The following is a 23985-nucleotide window of genomic DNA, read 5'->3' as shown; positions in this document are numbered from 1 at the left end:
CATCAGAACAGCATCCAAGGCTCATGGGTATTTTATTATTCAGAGCTTGTCCATCATGCTGGACAAAATGTGATCTCTTGATTAAAATGTGTGGTCTTAACAAAGACCTCCTTACACTGATATTCTGTTTAAATTCAGGGTCAGAATCAGGTTCGAATAATGTTGGATATCGTCTTTCAGATGTGGTATGTCAAAGGAGGGTTGGAGTACATTATTTGGCTCCTGGCCAAATAATATAGCGAACTGTGAATAATGCTACTGTTTCGTTAATGAACCCCAACCAGCCTGTTTTATCAGAGAAAAGTGTGGAGCTGTGGAATCGCAATGACATTTGGTGAACCCCTAAATCAGTGGCAGAGACATGTGTCAGGTGTTGAGAGTATGAGAAATGATATTTTCTATAACTCCACCTATGTATCACAAGCAGCTCTTAATTTACATGTACGTGATGCCAGTTTTATATCCCCTAAAATTAGATTCAGTCTCAACAACATACATGTGTTACTGAGAAATAAGACAACAGATTCGAGGCTCTGTGGGATCCTTACATTTCTACTGCAACTGCATGTAACCTAACCAGTGATCCGAGACGTGTACAGTTACAGCATGTGACCTTCCCAGTGAAGGCTAGATCTTCAAAACTGGATACAACACAGCCTGCTCGAACCCACCCGCCAAGTATAATGAGGGATGCGCTAATAGAAAGAGTGAGGAGAGAGAACGAGGGAGGGGGAGAGAGAGTGAGGAGAGAGAACGAGGGAGGGGGAGGGGTAGAAAAAAGAGGAACGTGCTCAAGGAAATGAGAAGCAAGAGCAGGGAGTGGAGTTGTGGAAGGAGGAGAAGGAGGGAGGGGAGGGTAAAAGAGGAGTTAAGAGAAATGAGGCACTGAGTGGAGGGTATGGTCCGACAGAACAGGCACAGTCAGCAGCTGCTGGTACACGAAATGCACATGCAATGAAGCAGTGGAGCACAAACCTGTCGAAAAAGTGAGCCAACCTTTATATATACTTGTTTGTAAATCTTTATAATGTGACATTCAGTAAGTGGTATTAACCTGAGGCAGGTTCACTGGAAACTTGACTTAACCGACTATTATCAATAATTTTATATTAGCAAAGAGTGAAATTACTGTGTAATGTAAAAGATGTTGATTTCTTTCTGTTTTATTTGTTTTGGGCTACCTTTGTTAGTTTTTCGGGGAAACTGATGGATGTTGCACCTGTTTATGAACGACTTTTCACTCTTACTACATAATTCCCTCCTTTTTTTTTCCTTAAAAACTAGAAAATAACGAGGCGACTCATTAGCCGTAGCAACAAACACATCTTCCATTTTCCTTATAGTTAGTACCAGATTGTGTAGAGAGCATAAGATTAGGTCTTAAATATATTATTCATATTCCCTTCCAGAACATTTTCCCCCATGTCCCCGATGGGATTCTGTACATTTCTGATATAACACGGATTTTTGTTTATTAGCTTTCAGGTTGTAGTTTATCCACCTTACATCTGTGCTCACACCTCAGACAAGAGATCACTTCTCTCATTTTGGTCGGCTACAGTGTCATGAAACAATCCAATTTAAAAAGTTTTCGTTCTTTCAGTTTATGTGTGAAAACACAACAAGCAGAAAGTTGAAGGTTTTTCACTCTTGCATCAGCCAGATGTGTTCCCACTGAGAGAAAAATATTTCTTTTCTCCCCCTTCTCACACCCACACACCTCACTTTTCTATTACTTTCTCTCTGCTCTGCATCTTCCAAACCGTCCACAACACAATCACCACCGCCTCCGCCTCCTCCTCCTCCTCTGCCTCCGCCTCCTCCTCCTCTCCCATCTCATTTCTGCAGGAAGAGAGAACTGAGGCAGGACATCGGACTTAGCTCCCAGTTCTCCTCCACTCCATTGCTTTAATGCAATTAACTCCACTGGTGGGAATAAGAGAGAAGAGCTGGAGAAATTCCTTATTAATCCAATCAAATAGGTCCATGGTCTGTGTGTGTGTGTGTGTGTGTGTGTGTGTGTGTGTGTGTGTGTGTGTGTGTGTGTGTCTCTACCCCACACACACACACACACACACACACAGTCCTCCTCTGCCTTGGGCTGCAAATAAAACTGTTCATGGTAGATCATTTGAGCAGGCAGATATTTTTCTAAGGAGAGAGAAGTTCACTCTATTTCACAAAATTAGGAGCTTTTCGAATGGACAAGGTGCTTTTATTAGTGAAGTAGACTATGCCGCCTAATGGATTCACTGTAGTGCATCTGCAGCTGCGTGTATATGGAACCTTTTATTCCACTAACAACCAGAGTAAGAGTTCAAATGGAATAAAACTTCTTTATTTAAAAATTGAACTGATAAGATTTCAGTCCTGACAAACACACAGCATTCCCTTCGCAATAAAGATTTTTGTTAATTTCGTGTTCATATGATCCAGTTTTCTTACTTGCTAATATACAGACATCGAACGTCTGTGTCCATCTCAATAAAGGTTGGTGGACTGCGTAAACACCAAGGACAACAACCCTTATCATGGCGTACCTTTGCGATACTGACCAAGTCTTTGAAAAACACTGTGGCCTCCTTCTCTTTACATTTTATTCTCTCCATCATGGCTCCCAGTCATTTTCACTTGATCCCCCCCCCCGAAAAAGTGCTTAAAGGACCCCCACAGTGGGGAATTTTACAGCTGCCACCCACCTGCTGTGTTTCTGTGGAGGTGGCCGCCAAATGTGTTGGCTCCAGATTATATACATCACACAGGAGACGCTGAAGAATTCCATCCTGCAACTCCACTGTGTCCTGTGTCATGTTCGTTACATAATATTCACACTACGCTGTCACGCCGTGTTACTGCCTACTACTGTCAGAGCAGTGAAAAATAATGCCTGCACCGACGTGCCGTTGCAGTATGTGTGTGTGTGTGTGTGTGTGTGTGTGTGTCTGTGTGTGTGTGTGTGTGTGAATTTGTGCTCCAGCTGAAGTTTGGTTTTGGTCAAGGGCACAATTCTCTGCTGTCTACAAGAATAAAGAGAAACTAGTTGATTAGTTACTGCGCAGCACATTACCTCACACACATATGCATCCACACATAAACACACAACCCGACAAGGTCACAGCTGAAGTTTCTTTCAGAACCATACATAACGACCCTGAGCTGCGTTTTTGCTTCATCTCTTTCTGTCCTTTTTCTGAACAAGCATCTTGGACCAGCATTTAATCATCATGCGGACTTTCTTATTGACAGATGCATGAGGCAATGGAGAGCTGACCAATCCTCGGGGAACGCTTTTTGAGACTTTCAAAGATGGTTTTGAAAGCAGGCAGAGAAGTTAAGAAATACAAGGCTGTAGCAAAAGATATAGATTTCAAAGAAGCATCGGTGATATTTTACACAAGCGAGCGCACTCTGATCAACTCATGTTTGAGAAGCTGGAAAACTGCCTTTTTTTTCTCTCTCTGAGGATTATTTGCTCCATTGGCAATGATTGACAACAGCTGGGGATGCCATCGCCTCCAAAGCTTTAACATTTCTCACACCGAGAGCTGAGCACAAAGAGCAGATACAGCTTCTAATCGTTTCAACACACAAGCAGATGAACGATTTGGTGTTTTCTTTCTATTCCTTCCTCTGCATGTTTGTATTAGCAGTCTTGAGTCGCCCTGACGCCCACCTGTGCTTTGACTGGAGTTACAGTTCAAGTAGATCCAGTAGCAGTATTTGACCTTTGAGACTGTTAATGTAATAAACAATAGTTGTTCAAACATGGTGGCTCATTTACCCCAATGAAAGTGCCTGAGCACTTTAGAATATGTGTTGCACCTAGTGGTTTAAACCTGCATTCATTTATTCGTTGTGGCCAGTCAGCAGATACAGAGCAACGTTATCATGTATTAGAAGTCCTGTTTCTGTCTACCTGATGAATGTAAGTCCAATTTTTACTCTCCTTTTAGCTTTAACTGCTTAACGCTCCTCTGTGTTCTCTAGCTCGTTGCTAACTTTACCTGATTGCCTTTTGGTGCTGGCCAAGTAGCGTGCGGTTGGTTTGTCTTCTTTGCTTAAAACAGCTGCCTGCTGCTGCTCAAAGAGAGGTTGATGAGAGGCCGGTGAGACTGAACCAAAACATTAAAGTCGTGGGCCAAAAATGATAAAACTCGCTGTAGCGTTGAGGGCAGCTGCAGAGTCAGGTGGAAATTTTCTGGGTTCCTGATTATTAGCACCCTTTTTCACAACATATAGTAATTTGATGTACTGTTATCATTATTATTATTATTATTATATGATTATTATATTGTTTTAATAATTCAAAGAGTAGTTTAGAGATGAGAACTTGAATCTCAAACTAAACACTTGAAGTGTCTGTGCATTAACACCTCCTTGAAGCTTTCACAAGTCATAAATTATGTCCTTTGTAGACTTTGACTCATAATTTTCTTCGCCTTCTGCCCATTTGACATTTACTTAGAGAGTGATATATTAGAGTTTAATGCATAACTGTGCATTAACCATCAGTGGCAGTCCTAGACTCTGGGCGGCCCCAGGCAAAGAAGCCCATTGAGCTGCACCGGGTGGGGCTTAATCTAAAATCTGTATAAGGGAAACACTGACTATTGGCAACATCTTTCTCGGGGGAAGACACACATATCATCTGTGGCCGCACTTATGGGAGATTTAAGTGGGTTTATTCAGCAATTGTCATTGCAAAATGTACCAGTATAAGGGGGTATCAGGGGCCCCTTTTCCGTTCTGTTAACCATTGCAAAGTCAACCACAAACCGCAGTTAGGATGTTATATATCACTACAGTCTGTCACAGCTTGTTTCAGAGTCGCTCTCACCTCTAAAATGATTTTATGTTGATACCCTGTCCTCTTTCTCCCAGTACTTCAGTTTTTTCCATTGCTGAAATGTGGTATGTAATGTATGTGACACTGACAAGTTCATTCATATTCTAAGTTACAGAGAACTGTCTAACTAATCATTGCTGTGGTGTGAATCCCTGCTAACCGCAGTTTTGTTTTTGTTTTGTTTTTCTCTTTCATATATTGAATGTGTCTGTAAGGAATTTTTTTGTTGATATTGGCAAGTATTCAAGTACTGTACTTAATGTACAATTTTAAGGTACTTTACTTGAGTATTTCCATTATATGCCTCCTCCATACTTCTAATCCACTACATATTAGAGGGAAATGTTACAGACACAATTACTTTCTGACAAAAATTCTCACTGTAAAATGTGATCGACACACAGACTGAACCAGTGTACACACATCTTTCTGGGTTGTGACCTGACCCCTCGTCACATGTCAGGTGTCTATGAGTTGTTAGTTTCTCCACTACAGAGACATTGCAATGCTAAACTTCTCAGTTGGTTTCATTTGAAGAACTCTGAGGCTCAAAAAGCTCAAACTCTCCAATGTATTACAAAAAGAAAAGATGAAAAAGTGAAAAATCATTTCGTGACCCCTCAGTTTCATCATGTGAAACCTCTGGAGACTGGCAACCACTGGATTAAAGCTGTATATAAAACTAGCTCCACTTTGACCAGCTACAGCACCAACATACTTTTTGATGCATGAACATTAATTATGCAATATATAATATTATATCTGTCAGGCTGATTTTCTGCAAAAATAAGCACTTTTACTTTTAATCCTTTAATTGACTTGATAATGCTTTTGTACTTTTACCTACACAGGATTTCAAATACAGGACTTTTAAGTGTAATGGAATATCTTTACACTGTGCTGTTGGTACTTCTACTTAAGTAAAGGATTTGAGTACGTCTTCCACTGCTGCTCAAGTCTCATCAAAAGTCAAAACACAACCAACTACAAATTTGTCTTCACAGCAAAGAACAAACCAAACAAATTGTTGATCTGCTCTAAAATATCTTTCATGACTTGAATCTCAAAATAAAAGAATCACATTTAGGGATTCATTCTAAATCAGACGGAGAAGGGGGGGAGTCACAGTCGAGCCTCTCACACTCTGCAGGGCATCGGGCACAAAGATTATTTTAAAGATGCAGAACTGTGCATAATGTATAACTAAGCTCACTGAAAAGCTGAGGAAGAGAAGGAGAGGGTCTGTCACTCTCACTCTGACATTATTTGCACCATAATAAATCTCTAAATTATGCAAAAGCATGCATGCTCACATGTGCACGCACAGACACACACCGACAAAGGCAGCCATCCATGGATGTGCGCCAAGTCAGAAAAGTCAGGCAGACTTGAGAGAGAGAGAGAGAGAGAGAGAGAGAGATTTTTTTATTTAGTTTTTCAGTGAATTTATTTATGGGAGGGTTGTTTTGATGGGGTTTGGGTTTTGCCTCTCTTAAGGGTTGCTGGGCACAAGGTTGCATTCTGGTTTATTTACATTTTGCTGGTCTTGTAGAGAAGAGGAGAGGAGAGGAGGACAGAGGAGAGGAGAAACAAGTGGAGAGATAAGAGAAGGAGAGGAGGTGAGGGAAGGTGAAACGGGCAAGTCGGGCGAGAGAAAAGCATGGAGCGGGAGCGAAGGAGGTGAAAAGAAGAGAAAAGGCAGGAAAGGAAAAGAGGAAGATGCTGAGAGAGATGGGCTGAGAAGGAAGTAGGAGATGTGGAAAGCGATAGAGGAGATGAGCAGATCAGAAAGGACAGTGCAGAGGAAGAGTTAGAGCAATAAATCAATACAGCCTAGTTTAGAATAAATACTAGAGGCAGGAGGAAACAGCTAACATAGACGGCTGTGTCCAAAGTACAAAAACACACCTACCATCACCTCTGAAACTCATGAGTGTGAAAAGGTTTGTGCTTGTCTGAGAAGTTGCACGTAGGAGCTACTTCTTGAAGCAATGAATGTGGCTCAACAGTGACTACCAGCAGCAGAGTCGCTCGCTGTTTCCCTCTCTTTCCAGTCTTTATGCTATGCTATAAATATTCAGAAAAGAAAAAAGAAGATACATTTTCTTCACATTAAAGTTAAATTTAATAGTTAAGTAGTGTTTCTTTTCAATGAATGAATTCACCCTTCCTCAATGCTAAAATAATAAAATAATTTAAAACTTTAAAAATAATTATTATGGTTTTCAAATGCAGAGGCTTTTCACTATACCAAGAGAAAAAAAAAAAAGTTGGAAAAGCGGAGTACTTGTCGTGTTACGTCAGCACAAAGCAGGGCTGGCTATTAACCTTCAATATACGGTACAAACATGAGATATCAGGCTCCAGAAAGCCTTCGCTGGAAAAGAGACGTGAAACGAAAGTGGGAGAGAGAAGAGGGGAAAAGAAAGAGCGGGTACTAAAAGAGGAGATACAGAAGGGAATGAAGAGGCAAGACATGGGCAAGGAGGAGGGAATTAGAGGGAAAGGAGGATGGGAAAAGAAAAGAGAGGGGAGAAGAAGGCAGAGGAGAGTGAGGAGGTAAGATGAGGAATTTGAAGTGTTGAGTAGACGACAAGTTGTTGAGGAGCAATATCAGGCATGAATGCTTTTTTAAGACAAAGGGACTGCACGAATCAGAGCGTTGCGGCAAATAAGAATTGCTCATTCAGTACACACATACACAATCCTTTATATCATTGAAGGTATGAATATCAATGTCTCTGTCGACCTCTGGGTTTAAAGCGGGCTTTATGTGGAACAGATCTGTTGTTTGTGTTGCCGACACTCCATTTGTTGTTGCATTAGATATAAATCTCTAAAGATTTGCCCTTTTATTGCATCTTAGTGGTAATGCAACGTAACCACTGTGTCTCAAAGTCCCGATCTCATGCTTTGTTTGAACTGAAACACACTGGAAACCCTCGTGTTTTTTCTCCCAGTTGTTCACAACTCCCAGAGTTGAGCAATTTGTTTCTCCTGGTGTCATAGAGGTGTCTGGATTTTCTTTTTAGGTTTCTCAGCAAGAGCCGGGGGATCGCTGCTTGGTCTGTTTTGTGTGTGTGTGTGTGTGTGTGTGTGTGTGTGTGTGTGTGTGTGTGTGTGTGTGTGTTTAGGGCAATTATGATACGCACCCTGGCAAACACAGGCCCGAGAGCCCTGTATGAACGACCACAGAGTGTAAATAGAAGTCTAATGAGCATATTTAATAGGTGGTTTTAGCAACTAAGAGGTAGGTTTGTATTTATCTTACTCTAATATATCTAGGTTCAAACTATTTTCACACGTTGAAAGAGTTATTGGTCGTTGCAATTATTCCTCCTGCGTGTAGTAACTGTGAAATGATCCTCTCACAGTGCAGATACACTGTTAAATATTGGTTTCAGACCAAAAGAGCAAGAGCAAATAGTTTCTGCAAGGTAGAGCGCAAAATGAAGAGCAGCATGTAATCCCACAAAGCAGCTAATTAGGATGCTACAGACTTACTACAGAGCGTAAACAATCACAACATTAATTTTCTAACCTCGTATCCTCGTCCTGTCTGATTTGTTCTGCAGTGCTTGAGATTCTTCATTCAAGTCTCAGTAGAAGTGGAGAATAGAATTACATAACTTTGGGACATTAGAGGAACAAAATGAACTTTTACCACCATTTTCTCTACAGGGTGAACATTGTGGAGGCTCAGAGGTTAATTAATTGAACCTGGTGGAAAATCAGTATAGCGCTCATTGCTATGACTCCCACAGCTGACTGAGCGACTGCAGCCGCTCTCCTCGTGGCCTTGGTCTTCACAGAATCAAACTTTAGTCGGGAAAGTGCTGAAAGATGGCCTGCAAAATCCATAGTCACTGTTAAATGCAAAAATCTCTTTCAAAGATCAGTTGATAAGAGGCTTCAGCCGCCTGGGTTAAACAAATTAAGTGGGTATCAGTTCTGGTAGTCAGCTGTAGTTGCTGGTGTTTTGTGATAGGAGGAAGTGTTGTAGTAAAAAGTCTTTGGAAGATTCCCACTTAAAGCTAAGTGCACTGGTTCAGACGTTGAGTGAATATTAAACCTTAATCTCATCGTCTCTGCATCTTGATATTCTGGTGGTGTTTTTCTGTGCTGTAAGGGTTAATCAATTGGTGAACTGACAACAGCATTTATTCAACAACTTTTTTTCTTATTTATATATATGATTGTATATTATTCTTTTTTATATATAAACAACCAAAACGTGCTGGTTTTTGGACTATTGTTTTTTTAAAAAACAATCAAATTGAAGGTGTTACCTTTGGAGCTGAAACTAGTGGATTAATTGACAATTATTGACAGTTATCTTGATAATCTATTCATTCAATCTATTCTATTCTCTGGTTTGAGCCTCTAAATTATGACAAGCTGCTGCGTTTTGGACCGTTGGTTTTTTATCTGCTATTTTCTGGCATTTTAGTACGGTGGCCTTGAGATCTCAACGCAAATAACATGCTGCAAATTCAGAAAACATCATCAATTTGACAATACATGCGACGGAAGTGTTTCCAGGGGACACTAAAAAGTGATGAACCTGGCTGAGACTTGTTGTTCAATACCCTTTTGGTACTTTTGAAGTTAAAAGCATTGAATAACAAGCGGGGTTCATCACTTTTTTTTTATTATTTTGTGCCTTAATTCCAATAGCGAGAGTGAGAGTGTGATTATTTGCAGCACATGTGTTGTCAAATTGATGATGCTTTCTGAGTTTGCAGTGCGTTTGTGTATTTGCATGTGTTTTCTTAAGTTCCAGTACGTCGAGCTCTCAGTATCACCGTATTTTAGAGACCAAACAATTGTTTAATTCATCAAAAATACAACGTCACGTCAGTAGATTAATAAGCAGATTAATAGATAATGAAAATATTTCATAAAATAACTGACCCACAATGTAATAAATAGTTGCATCATTTCTACTGCATTTCTCCATGGATCCTCAAGGTGTACTCCCACTCCCTCTCTTCCTTCTCACTTTGTTTGTTTGTTGTTTTTTTTCTCTTATCATCCACCTCTCTTCTTTGTCGTCTCCCTCTTTGTCTTTGTGTTTGTTTCCCTTTCGCTCTCTAATAGATATTGTATCTGTATGTCTTGCAGGATCACTCTGAGTGGGATGAAGGTGTCCAGGCCGGACATTCGCATCGGCCGCTACAGAATGATTAAACACGAGAGAGACAAACACAACGAGGCCAACCCACAGAGGTACTGCATCATTGTCCAAACTCGTTTTCCAGCTTTACATTCGGATCGATCGCGCTTCTTTTGTTTTCCACGGCTACACACTCCACACACTTCTTTCCAACTTTTTCATCTCCATTTGAGAGAATTATGATTGTGGTGCTGCAGAGGGCACACTATCAATAACATGCTCCTATAATTGGTGTTAGCTACCGAGCAATATACCGCTCAGATACATGAGCAACACAGACAATATAAGGCCAGCTGTGAGACATGATAACAGTCTGTCATGACTCCTCTCTTCATTGTCGTCCACATTATTTGATTTCGTTCTGTCCAGTTTTGCAGGATTGACATGCTAAAGATAATTTAACCTTTTAAGCAGAGACGGTTAGATAATAAGTCTTTCCCTTTTTTCTTTTGCCCTTTTTCTTGTTTCACACTCACATTGTGTACATTCACGCCTGAGAGCTGCCTACTGTTTGTACAGCACTCATGCTGCTGCCTACTGAGCAACTCCTCAGAAGACCTCCTCATTTTTATTGCCTACTCCTGATCTTCGCATTTTAACAAAAAAATTCCCTGAAAAATTAGTGTTAGTGTGAGTGATATTGAGGGACAGTAAAATTAGACATTAAGCATTTTCATTTACCAGCAATCTCTTGCCAGGATTTTAAAAAAGATTTTGAGTCGAATTTCATCTTATTCGCCCCTAGACATCACACATCTCTGAAATTACCAAACAAGACTATTTCCCAACAAGAAAATGCTATGTCTTCGGTCTGAATTTCTGTTTGTTCTGGTGGAAAAAATACTAAATCTTTTTATATTTAACTTTTGTTGGCCTGAAATTGTAAAAATGTAAGAAAAAAGGAAAAGAAAAAATGTTGAATTAACCTCGAAACCAGCCATAATTTGTATGTTTATCTATTTATTCTGAATTTATATTCTAAAGAATATAAATTCCCCAGATGGTTCACAGAAAATACTGAGACCATGACCTCAGTGTCCTCAACTGCTACATATCTCTACAACCTCAAAATGGAGAAAATGGCAGCGTGATGCTGGTAAAAAAGAAACAATAAAACTGGATTTAAGCCAGACATTTTTTAATGCATGAGCACTTGCACTTACAGAGAAATTCCTCCTGTTGCTGATAAAACACTTCACTCATAACTGGATGCTAAAAGATTAATGCATGAGACACGAGGACATGCTGAATAAATAACACACACGGATTTCAAAGATTTCTGGTCCTTCGAATTCGAATTCTGCTAATAGATGCAAGTTGCATAAATACTGAAACTACCGAATACATAATCCTCGTTTGCCGTAAAGTCAGTGCAGTGTTGCAGAACACTGACAGATTAGATTGGGCCTTCATATGTACAAGTATCAAATGACTAAGCAAAATAAAAAAAGAAAACAGTCCTCTTAAGACCACAGATTGGCCTTTCTGGTCACTGACAGATTGGAAGATTTTAAAATGCCAAGTCGGAAACATTTTTAATAAAACAAAAATTGCTTTCCAGAGTTACAGCCCGGGGGTTTAAATGTTGCGTTTTTGGCTACACCCATTTAAATTGCTTTTTAGACAAATGTGTAAAAATGCTTCCCATATAAATGTGTTATTTAATGGTTTGATGAATGAGACCCAATATGCAGAGATGAGCCCTTCTAGACACATTAATCACCAGGAGTATAGCACCTCACATTAAGCTGCTTAAATGTGGATTATCACTGTTTATTCTCCTCTAAGAGCCCCCGTTTTCATGCCTGGATAGGCTGGGCAGTGATGCCTCTCAACACAAAAATCGATAGCTGCTGGAGCTGGGGCAGAATGAAGATATAGTGAACTCTCTCCCCTCTTCCAATATTATTTTAGTTTGATTTCTTGTTACATTATTCCATCACAGGATTTTGACAGGACTGTACTGCCACATGGTTCACAGTGAGTTTAGTTTAGTTGTGGCTCCTAAATTGGTTTATAAGAAGATTAAAAATTGTTGGCAACGAGAGTCATGTGGGGAAGAGGAGTGACAGTTTTTTTTTGCAGCAGTTAATGTTCATCCAGCCAGAAAAAAAAATTGTGACATGTTTGATTTGAACTTTTTATACAGCCTCTGAACCCTGCATCTGATACAATTTTATTACCTTACCGGGTATTGACACTGAGATCCAGATCTCTTTTGTAAGAGAGATTTTAGGTCAGCAAAGAAATTAAGAGCAAGGAAACATTTAGGAACAAACACGGACAAAAAACTGAAAAAAGAAAAAAAAATGCAGTTTTTAGGAACCTCTAAAAACATTTATTTATTTATTTTCATGTGTTATTAAGCTTGTGAAGAGTTGGTTCAAATTGTTGCTGAACCAGTCTTTGAAAAAATAAATTACCTCTATTTCACACCATCAATATTTATTTTGTATCATCTTACCCCTGTCAGGTTTTAAAAACGACCAAATCAGTGCTAATGGCTTTACTTATTGGTTCATATACCTTTGTATACAGTCATTGATCTGTCTGTGATCCCTTGTAGAAGTTAATTCAGTCAGTGCTATACATGTAACTGTGCTGACAGTGTATCATTCAGCAGAACATTTATGACTTAAAGAGCTTAATCCTGATGTTTTCATCACTGACAAAAGAAATTGGAGTTATTTTATGTTTGTGATATGATGTAACACCTTCACAGGCATCTCATTGCTTTGCTTCACATGGAGGCATTTAACTAGCGTTGCTAACAAATCCTGTAGTAAGGCACTAATATAGTTGGATCAAAATGTACTGATTACCTTGAAGAGAAAAACAACCCTTCACCTCCTGGGTTGATATTTAGCCTACATAAATTCTTTTAATTGATTTGAAGGATGGCTCCTTATCAACCACACAACAACCACCTGCAGAGTTTCTCAGAGAAACTTGTTGGTAGAAGAAGGACCATATCCATATATGATATAATATCACACTTTCACAGGCAGGTCTTTGATTTACTACAAGACTATTTTACTACTTACTTTACTACGAGACTTATTCATCTGAGAAAGTGATTGGAACAAAACATGTTGACTAGCTTGAAGAGATAAAACCATACTCACCTGCTGGCCCCATATTTATAAACCTTATTGGCATTTTATGGATTTTATATTGCTCTCTTTTTTTTTGCTTGTATTATCCCCTTCTGCATGCTAACAGTTAGGTCTCACCACACGGTCTTGCCAACACCCCCAGGCAGTTATTTTGGGCTAACAAGACCAAGCTCCTCTTCTAATTGAATTGGGGACAAAGCCATAACTACACTTTCAATGGTAAAATAAATAGGACTGCATTTATAGAAATACTCGTCAAATCTGATAAAAACCACTTTGGTGACATTGCCCCAAAATAAGGTTTAAAACGCTTTTCTTTAAGTGTCTCTCTCTTATTACGCCTCTGATAAAACCCACCTCTGATACTGGGAGGACTTCAAATTAGCCAAGGCTGTGACATCAACTGAAAAGAAATGACAAAGACATTTTTTTTCTACCTGTGTCAAGGAACCTGCTGAAACAAGTGAAATGTCAGACTTCCATCTAGAAGTGGTTTAACTCTAAAACTAACAATATCTATACTGTAAAATGGCAGGCGAAAACTCAAATGTGAAGATGTCTGAAATAACCAGGCTTGTATAATATGTCATCCATCATTGTTTTGCAAGTGTGTGAGTGTGTGTGTCAGAGAGAGAAAGAAAGATTCAACGATCCCTCAGTAATTGCTTGCTGAAATGACACCAATAGAGATGAGAGCAAGCTAGGTCAGACAAGTCTAGTTGCTTTCATCAAAGTCAATAAATCAGCCACTAGACTGAAAGAGTGTGTGTGTGTGTGTGTGTGTGTGTGTGTGTGTGTGTGTGTGTGTGTGTCTGCTTGATAATCTATTCCCGTTTTCCTCCTCCTCTCGCTCGTTGCTCTGCACTCCCTCTCTGGTCAGTGGACCAGACTTCCTCAATATGAGGTGACACCAACAGGGACGCTATTTATTTGGATCCGATACATTATTCATAACTGTAGCAAGGGGCAGAAAACAGCGGGCCTATTACTTGGCACAAACTTCATTTTTACAGCCCTTCTGGACATTCATTATACTGTCTCGGAAATTTCGGATTAAAGGATATTTTGAAAATAAGTGGGATTTAGGCTTGAATAAAGCATGGTGGCTCAGAAGAGTCAGGACGTTTTGAAAGGAAGAATGACTACCTCATGGCAGTATTCAGGTTTTTTTTTTTTTACATTACTCTCGCTCTATCTCTCTTTGGATCTGAAATTTAATTCATCACTTTTCATCACTTTTTCACTGCGTGAAGGAAATTTTACATTTATCTCAGTGCAGTTTTGAGGGCTTTTTGATTTATCTTCAAGAGAGTGTTAAACCCTTAGTCTATCAAGTCATCCAATATTTTCTGTGATTGAGTAACTCATAAGTCAAAATGGGGGAAAATTAAGTGGTAAGGCGTGGAGTTGTTTGGTTACCAGAGTAACCCCGGTTCTCTGGGAACTGAGTGAGCTATCGATCAATCTAGCATCTGCATTTGAACATGCTCACAAAGACAGTTCTAAAATGCTGATGTTTAGCAGGAATAATATTTACTACTTTCATCATCGTAGTTAAGTGCCTTAGCATAGGAACTTGAATTAGCACTAAACACAAAGTAAAGCCAAATGTCATTAGTTTTGCAGGTATTTAGTCATTAGCCAAAGTATAGGACAAATTAAAAATTTGACCTGATGATAGCACTAGATTAAAAGTTAAGGGATCATCAGAGTTATTACAGTTCATCCTCTGGGGGACAAGAATTAATGTATTTTGTGGCATTCCACCTAATACTGTAGTTGTTCGGATATTTTACTCAAACACATAAATCTGAACCACATGTTGGCGCTAAAGATAAAAGCCTGAAAATCACCAAAGTGAGTAGGATTCATCCTCTGGGGATCATGAACATCTGTACAGTAAAATATGGAAATCCATCAGATAGTTGTTAAGATACATGTATTTCAGTCTGGACCTCAGTGGTGAACCGACGGACAGACTGAATGCCACCCCACCCCACACCACTAGTGTAGCTCCAAAAAAAGAACCAACAGAAAGACGTTTGAAAGTTGTATTGCTGAGTATGAAAGAGAAAGGGTGTTTAGATCTCTTCCAGGACTTTTTGAGCTTTTGTTAGAATTGCCAGATATCTCACAAGTTGGATTTCCAACAAGAAAAACACTTTTTATCTCGTTCTCTTCCATGAGGAGCTTTAGGTGAGAAGCTTGAGAAGGTCTGTGTTTTGCCAGAATAAGGCTATATGATATATTGTCCTTTGAGATGATCACTGTGTCAGATTAGACTGTCACAGAGTCATAAATTCTTGCTGTCATTTGGTCAAGAAACATTGCTTTACGATGCACTCTGACCAATCATAGCCTACTGTTCCACATCAGAGTACTGACAACCAATGTTTACATATGACATCACAGTTTTATAAATGAAAATGACCTTGGAAACATTCATCGTCACACTCACATCTGCAGCAACAACCTACCACATCAGTTTCTCTTAAAAACCCTGTAATCACAGAGGTCTGTCACTCAATTACATAGATAAACTGAGCTTCTGTTTCCGCTCTTTGTCTTCAGGTGCAGAGTTGCCTTTCTGTTTCGATTCAGATTAATGATTGAGCCTTTTGGGAGAGTTTTTCTGGTGTACCTGCGTAATGTCCAGCGTTTATCAAGGGGAGCATTGTCTCGACTGTTTGATGAATGTTTACCATCTCCCCTGCATTCACACACACACACACACACACACACACACACACACACACACACATAAACACTCTTGAACACATATACATATACACATTCACTCAAATATGCACACTCTCTCACACAGGAGTCCATTCTCTCAGCCCTCTCGGAGATGCTGGTTAAGCATAGCAATGAGATATTGGGCCAGCGGAAGTAAGAAAGAGACACATTCATCACAGCCGCGGGTATCAGTTAGCGCACACACGCACAGACACACACACACACACACACACACACACACACATTCTGTCTAGCAAGCACAGCTTCGTGTATTGCAGATGAATGAGGTGCACAGTAATGCTGTTCAATATTCCATTCATATGTTATCATCTTGGGACAGTGCAGAAACAGAGTGTGTGTGTGTGTGTGTGTGTGTGTGTGTGTGTGTGTGTGTGTGTGAAGGACACTGGCTTCTGTAAAAGTTTCAAATTTGGGGAAATGCGCTTATTCGCTTTCTGCCCAAGAGTGGGATCGATGGCAAGAGAAGATTGATACCACACATATCCCTGTATGCTAAACATGAAGCCACAGCCAGGAGGAGACGCTTAGCTTAGCTTAGCTTAGCTTAGCATCAAGACTGGAAAGAGGGCGAAACAGCTAGCCCGGCTCTGTCCACCAGTTACAAAATCCTACCAGCATCTCTAAAGGGTTTAATTTCAAAATCCTACTTTTCCCTGCTCACTTTTATAGTGTCAGGTTGATGTTCTTACTGGAGTTTCTCTGAATGTTTCTCTCTTACTGATCACCCACTATATAAGATTCATGCCATCTATATTTTTATCTACAGTTAATATTGCTAAAATATGGCAGAGTTAAACAAAAGTTAAAAATACGATTGTTGAGCACACCGTATTAAGGTTCAACTTTTTTACAGCACAGAGGTTTACATGGCATTTTTCTTTTCTTATACAACCATTATTATAAAAAACATGCCACCCACCCCCGACCCAGTCGCTTCATATTTAGCATATAGACAATTTTCTCCTCTAACTCTTGGTAAGGAAGCCAATAAGCCAATAAGCAAAAAACAAATCCCCTGTGACATTTTCCTACAATAATATCAAGAGCAAAATAACCCTCAGTCGCTGGCATGACAAGCTGTTGTTGGGAAACTAAACCGGAAATGTTTTCCTGTGAGACCCTCAGTGGAATTAAAATAGAGCTTTGCTTAGCCCAGTTAGGATTCACTCTGGAAATAAGACTAATGCCCTCTAACTCTCTCAAATAAAAGTAAGATAAGTGAATCTAATTGGTTTGAAAAGATACTGCACATACAGCGCACATATTGAGTGTACATGCATTTGATATTCTCTATATGTGTGTGGGGAATAGTTTATTGCTTATAATCTCCGCTGTTTGATAGATTTCTAGTTTTTCCCTCAGTTCTCAATCACTTTATTTTTAATATCAGTATATCTTGCTCCCTCCATCTGTCACTCGCTTTCTCTGATATATATTTATCTCTCCTATCTATCCTACACCAACACCATCACACACACACACACCCCCCCCCCCCCCCCCCCCCCCCCCCTTCATCTAGCAGTCATTTCAGTTTAAACCGCCTGCTTTTTCTCCTATCTTTTCCCTTCCTTTCTTTGCACTCTCTTGTCTCTTAAACTAATTCCCTCTCCTTTTAGATAGTAGTACCACTCCTTGGTACGCATAATTCTATTTATATCTTATTGTATGATATTGTTCAAGGGAAAGATGCTTGACAACATTTTTCCAGCTTCCATTCATGCCGGTAAAGCTCCTTTTGATTTGATTTGAGAGTGACAGGAGGAGAAGGCGATGCTGAAAGAGGAGAGAGATGTTCACTAGTCAGTTCTGACAAGGATCTGTAGACTCACTGGTCCATGTCGGGCTGAGGTGTCAACTCCACTCGTACGTCCAAGCATATCATTAAGAAGACGTCTTTTTGTTGGAGTCAGTCACCGTTGTCTTTTGAAAAGTGGATGTGTACGGCCGGGCGTTAGACACTTGCACACTGTGGCCTCATTTCTATTCTGACTGCTACTACTACGAGGGTTACAGGAGGGTTTGTGTTATGAATCTGTTTTAATGCCTGAGGTTGCATCACACACTGAACTGAAGTGCGGCAGCAGCAGTTCCGTTTGTTATTGTCTGACACACTGTGTGAATTATTTTCCCCATCTTTAATACTAAAATCTTAGCAGATTCTGATGTAACTGCTGAAGCACAGCCAGTTGGGAAGGATACTCCAGCATAATTCAAACAAATCAAGGCGGATATGATGGATAATACCATTCACTGAGTCACAGTACAATGCCATAGCACCACCTGTTGGTCAAGATCAGCGTTGTAAAGGAAAATCGATACAGAGTACACTTCATTTTGAACAATCCAGCAGAGCGGTTTCTCTTTACATCCTGTTGGTTGAATGTGGATTTTAATGTTAGCATCTGTGCTCTAAATGGATGTTTGATGGTTGCATCTACAGCACTTTTATTTACAATATTCTGACTTCCCAATTGCTTTCTGTATTGATTTATTCTCAGGTTTTGCAATGTGTTTTTTTTTTTTTTCCCATAAAAGTCTCTTATGGAGTTGGACCTTGGGACCTATGATTAGGAACTCCATTTTCCATGTGTATCTGCAAGACAAAGCAAGTGTGTTTAGTTTTAATGTTTCCCAACCTTGGGACCCCCACAAAGGGCCACTAATAAATTACATTCAAGATACTTTATTTGTTCCACAAATAATTCACCTACACACATGAACACAATTCAAAAATACAAACATTAGAAAAAGTTAAAATACACAAGGATCTGCAGTAGGGCCCAGGTGATGGCCGAGGTTTAAAATTAAAAGTGTGTTTTTCGGTCTGTACTATACACAAGGCGAAGTGCCCAATTGTTGTGCTATAGCTGTTTGCAAGTGTAATGGCTTCTGGAATAAAACCAAACTTCCTTTTATTTGTTTTACTTGCAGGCAATTTAAAATGCTTTCCTGATGCCATTAGCTCAAAGTAATCATAGAGGATATTTGTGGGGTTGTTGATGACCTAATATTTCTTTTTGAGGACTTGTACAGTGTTAAGCTCTGGAAGGGATCTGTGTTGTGCCAATATAAATATTATATATAGTGTGGTTATCTTCTCTAGAGTAATAAAAGAACAATAGAGAACATTTTGATGATCTTTTTGTTTCCCTGTCTACAGTGCAGTCCTATACTTATCTGCATTTCCAGAAGCGTAATATATGCACACACAACAACCCAAACCACGTTCAAGCAATCAGACACAATTTTATGGAAATATGTTGAAATTATACCTTGAAGTTCCGGCACTATTGTTTCTTTTCATTTGAACTGAATTGAATCTAATTTTCTTCCTTGTCTCCCCTTTTCCCTCTCTCTCGCTCTCTCTCTGTCTTTCATTCAATAGATTCAATAAAATACAGAACACAAAGAACACGATGAAGAAGGATGGCATCAGCTTTCTGACCTACAGACTGGTTCAGGTCAAGAGGCACCCGCTGTACACAAATATCTCTGTGGAGATCGGCAAGCCACCCCCTCGGCCTGTTAAGGGTTAGAGAGAGACAGGGAGGAAGATTAGGGGGGTGATGCACATTGACTGGAGGGAAAGGATGGAAAGAGGAGAATTTAAATCAAGGACATGATGAAAAAACATATCCAGAGGAATTGGAGGGGTGAAGGGTAAAGTAGCCACAAGCACGTGGCAGTTTCTTCTTTCTCTCTCTTTTCCCCCCTCTCTCTTTTTTATTTTGAGATTTCAGCTTGCCATTTCTGTATCGAGGACTCAGGCTCTTCCCAACTTTTTTTCAAGCAGCCAGTGGCTTCACACCTCCTACCTTTACCAATCAGTGACTTCAGAATTAGAGTGTGGACCAAAGCTTGTGTATCAGTGGCTGAACGAAGGTTGGCGTCAAACTTGGAACTGAAGTTCTTGAGTCTTTTAATTAACAATCCTTTGTAAACTGGAGAGCATCCAATGGCATATCATATCACTGACAGGAAGTATTATTGAGTGCTTAAAAGATTAGACAATAATGTCCTGTCGCACTTTGGAACGTTTTCACGGCATATTCTGGGAATGATGGACAGCGTCCAGAGGGGTGTCGGGGTGATATAAACCAATGACTAGCCATGAGAAACATGGGCTGTTTACACGGATACTAAGACAGTGTGAGAGGATGATGGAGACAAGATGCGGTACCTGGTGGTTGGTAAATTAAGTATCAGGAAAATAACAAACCCGGTGGAGGGCAGGCCTTACAAAGGCCATCAAAGAATTCACTTCCTAAGCATTTATGATGATCGTCACCAGAGCGAGGATTGCAACTGGAGGCAAGCTGTTACGTTAAGATAACATAATGACATGCAGTGTTGATCCATGGGACTGTATCAGATGGTTTGCATATCAGAGATATCAGCCGGCGCTTATCTTGACATATGACGCTAATAGACGATTTAATATTGACTTTTTTCGTCAGGGAGTGACCTGTTTGGATCTAATTACTCAATCGAATCCTCCACTATCAATTAATGAATGTGTATTGTGCCTGCATCTACAGCAGAAGACTCAAAACAGTGCTGGGACACGCTGATAACACATGTTCGTCAGCAGCAACAAACACCTGAGAACTCTCTTTTTTGTTCTCTTTTTTGATATATAAAGTCAAACTTTGGAAACAGACAGTGACTTATTGGAAGTTTTGCAGCAAAGGTGAACACATTGATGATATGGAGCGTTTTCTCTTTTGCATAATGCAAGGTGATGGAACTACTTTGGGAATGCATTTTGAAATCAATTCTGGGAACTGAAGAAAACAGGGCAGATATAGTACAGTATATACACTGACAGCTCAGTTATGATTTTAACTCCTTGAGGAACATATTGGAGATTAGGTTTCCAGAAACTTTGTTTTTTTCACTCAACTTGAAGAAAGATGGAGGTTTATTGTGGTAATCTTCACTTGAAAGGCACGTTTTTGTCTCTACGAGAAGCCATTGGTTTTGAGGTACATGAATATTCCTTAAAGTACAAATTTAACTCAGTAGAAATATGCAATTCTTTTACCATATTTTCTGAACATGTATGGAGTGGAAACATCATAAATGAGCTGTCAGGATAGAGTCATGGCTCATGTTTTACAGGAGAAAAGCATTGTGGATACAAAAGCTGACTCCTGTAACTTTTACACCGGCTCCGCAGATGAGACTAGCTGCAATGTAATCAATTTTCAACGTCTCTTTTTTTTTTTTTTTTTTTTTTAGTCTACAATGTTTTTTTGTTGTTTTTTTTTTAAAGACTTCTTTTTCTTTTAATCTTCAAGAAAAAGAGCATCATATCTGGAAAGAGGAAATTATATGGTGATAGTTTTGTACTGGTGGGAATTGTGAATTTTAAAGCAGTAATGAGAACTTATCGTTTGAGCAGTTTGACTGACATCTCTCAGATTTTATCATCATCAGCTGTCAGTTCTGTATTGTAACCTATTTTATCACATTTTCAGTTTTCAGAAGTGATGGGCTAAACGAATCAAACTTTTAGGGTTACATTCTTTCTGTTGAAGTAATTGTTTTAATGACAATTGTCTTATTGATTTATAGGAGTTTCATATCTTTCCCTGTGTGACAGATGAACAAACAAAGTATAGTTTCATGATTTCGTCCATCAACGTATTGAAGCCTTTGACTGTTTTATGCTTTGGTACATTGCTTTTATCCCCTTGTTTTGTTTGTCCTCCCCTCTACTGTTGATGCTGTTACTGTTGACGCCTAAACACCAAACTGATGCCTTCAGAAGTTACGTAAAGGGGCAGGGAAGATAATTTTTTAGGTTAAAGGTCATTCTTTTTGGGGTATTCACTTATAGGAAAATGTTTGCTGTGTTTTAAGATTGTTAATAATGAAATGAATATATATTGGTTGGGTTTAAAAAACGGGGGAAAAAAACATTTATATGGAAGATAGGATTGAATCTCTCTTCAGCACATACATGCATTCACACTGTCTTCCCTCTTTTCTTTGCATTATCTCCTCTTTCATTGCCTTTTCTTTCTTCATCTGCCAGTCCAGGCTGTATGTGTCAAGGCACACTGTTGTGCTTTGCGGTGGTCCCACTCCAGGCACAGCTGTGTCTCACAAGAGTGCTTCTTCTTTCAATAGATATCGATGGGGCCTCTCTGTGTGTGTCCCTGAATCTGTGCCACTTCTTTATTATCTTTATTTTTCTGTGTATTCTCTCCTTCTCAGTACTTATCCCCCAATCCCCCACCCCCCACCCCCCACTTTTCTGTATTTCGATCTATTTTCTTTTTCTTTTTTCTTTGTCAGAGTGCAGTACTCTCCTGGTGAGTTTCAGTGTCCTTGGTAGTCAAGGCTACACATGGAGAGGTCAATACAATCCCTTCTCTACACTGTTTACAGCTCACCTTGTGCAATATTACAAATTCAGTCACCTCTACCCCATATCCTGCTTTAAAGTCATTGTTTTTCAGTGGGATAAGAGATAAGATTTTTTCATGGGTTCGGTTTCAATTTGGCTTGTAATCCAGTCATAATTTTTCAGCTTTATGTCCAAACAGATTTCTTCATCTTTTGCCTCTAATTCACCTGTTGATTTTAAATCCTCATAATCTGTACACAACAGATAGAGTCACAGCTGTTGCTTTGATATTCCCATTCTCACAGGGTTAAAGGGGCACTCCAGTAATGTTTTACTTCCATAAAGCCTGGTGACGTTTGAGAGACAGATCTTTAAAAACGATGGTCTAAAGGAGCTACAGAGGAGGCAGAGGAGCTACTCTGGGCATCCCTGGTTCCATTCATTCATTTTTCCCATACACAATGTTACATGAGTCACACTTGGAGAGTTTCTTAAGTTTACAATGCTAAACCGTCAGTACAAATGATTAACAACTGTGTTAGAAAATATCTGGTTCTTTGATAAAATTTTGAAACTACCAGTCTGTTGGTGGAAAAGAAAAATTCAATCACCTGTCCTCAAATTTTGTTACGCGCACTGCTAATAGTGAAAACTGCAAATTGCACTGTTGAGAAGGCTGATTGTACCATCAACAGCTTAAATGAATTCACAGTCAGTCAGTCACAATCAGTTGTAGGTGAATTTGCCAACAATGGCACCGCGTTCTGTTACCAACAAATCATTTTAAATTTGCTACTGCTCAGATTTTGCAGATCTGACTGGCCATAACGTAAAGCTATATGATTGTGGTCTTATCCAGGAGAGTCCTGTGTTTCCATGTTACGTAACATTTAGGATATGATTAGAAGAAATAACTTCCCACGTCACAACTCCTAAATACCCACTTCTTTCAATCCCCACACCTCCACTTTGTAACAGAGGCTTTTTGTCTCAAGGGTCTCAAGCCCAAGCGGAGATGACCCTTTTGGCACCATCATAGTTATTTTTTCAGACTTTGGAAAGCTCCTCCAGACCAGGACATTATACAGCTGTTTTCACAGGCGAAGTAGTGACAAATTAACTGAACTTTATGTGCAAAATCGGTGGAGTGTCCTTCTCTTCATCAAGGCTACTCTGATAAATTACTGGAAACCCTTTATGAGGTCAGTTACATGAAGAAAGTATAAGCTGAGCAGTGACATTTAATGGAAAAAAATGACGGATGTAGCAAGAGAGACGTGGCCCAGTGTGTATAAACAGTAACATGGGTTTCGGATCAGCAACAGAAACTAAAGCAAAAATAGTATTTGAAATGTTTCCTGTACTTGAGAATAAGAACAACCATGAGGAGTGCTTGATGTTTCTTAATGGACTTTTGACTTTTGAAGCTGTTCCAGTTGTCAAGCATACCTCAGGTGTTTCAGTATTCGAGAGGCTTTTTCAAATACATTTTTTTGCTTGCCTGCTGCAGTCAGGACTTTCAGGCCTGGGGGCATTTTTAAAAATTTACTGTATCTCTAGCTATGGGTCTTTTTGTACATTGAATGTTGAAAATGTTATATCTTATATAGAATGCATTATGTCATATCAAACCTACTTTTTCTATACAATCAATAAATCTGATGTTAAAGATTGTCTGTTTGTGCTGTCAGTTTCTTTTTAATGTGTGTGCGTGTGTGTGTGTGTGTGTGTG

At 39.5% G+C, this 23985-nt stretch overlaps 1 protein-coding gene across 1 annotated transcript in view; it reads left to right on the top strand.

The window, feature by feature from the left end:
• b4galt2 (beta-1,4-galactosyltransferase 2) overlaps positions 1-20149 on the top strand; it is a 142820-nt gene extending 122671 nt beyond the window's left edge. Inside the window, exons 6-7 of the mRNA XM_022757865.1 lie at positions 9971-10075; positions 19284-20149. Of these exons, the coding sequence (XP_022613586.1) occupies positions 9971-10075; positions 19284-19434 (256 nt within the window). The 3' untranslated portion in view covers positions 19435-20149. The remainder of the gene's footprint in view (positions 1-9970; positions 10076-19283) is intronic.
• Positions 20150-23985: the final 3836 nt, after the last annotated feature.

Source organism: Seriola dumerili, unplaced genomic scaffold, assembly GCF_002260705.1.
Source record: "Seriola dumerili isolate Sdu_G_001 unplaced genomic scaffold, Sdu_1.0 BDQW01000291.1, whole genome shotgun sequence".
Lineage (NCBI taxonomy): Eukaryota > Metazoa > Chordata > Actinopteri > Carangiformes > Carangidae > Seriola > Seriola dumerili.
The sequence above is the reverse complement of the archived record's forward strand: the minus strand, read 5'-3'. Positions and strand labels throughout refer to the sequence as shown.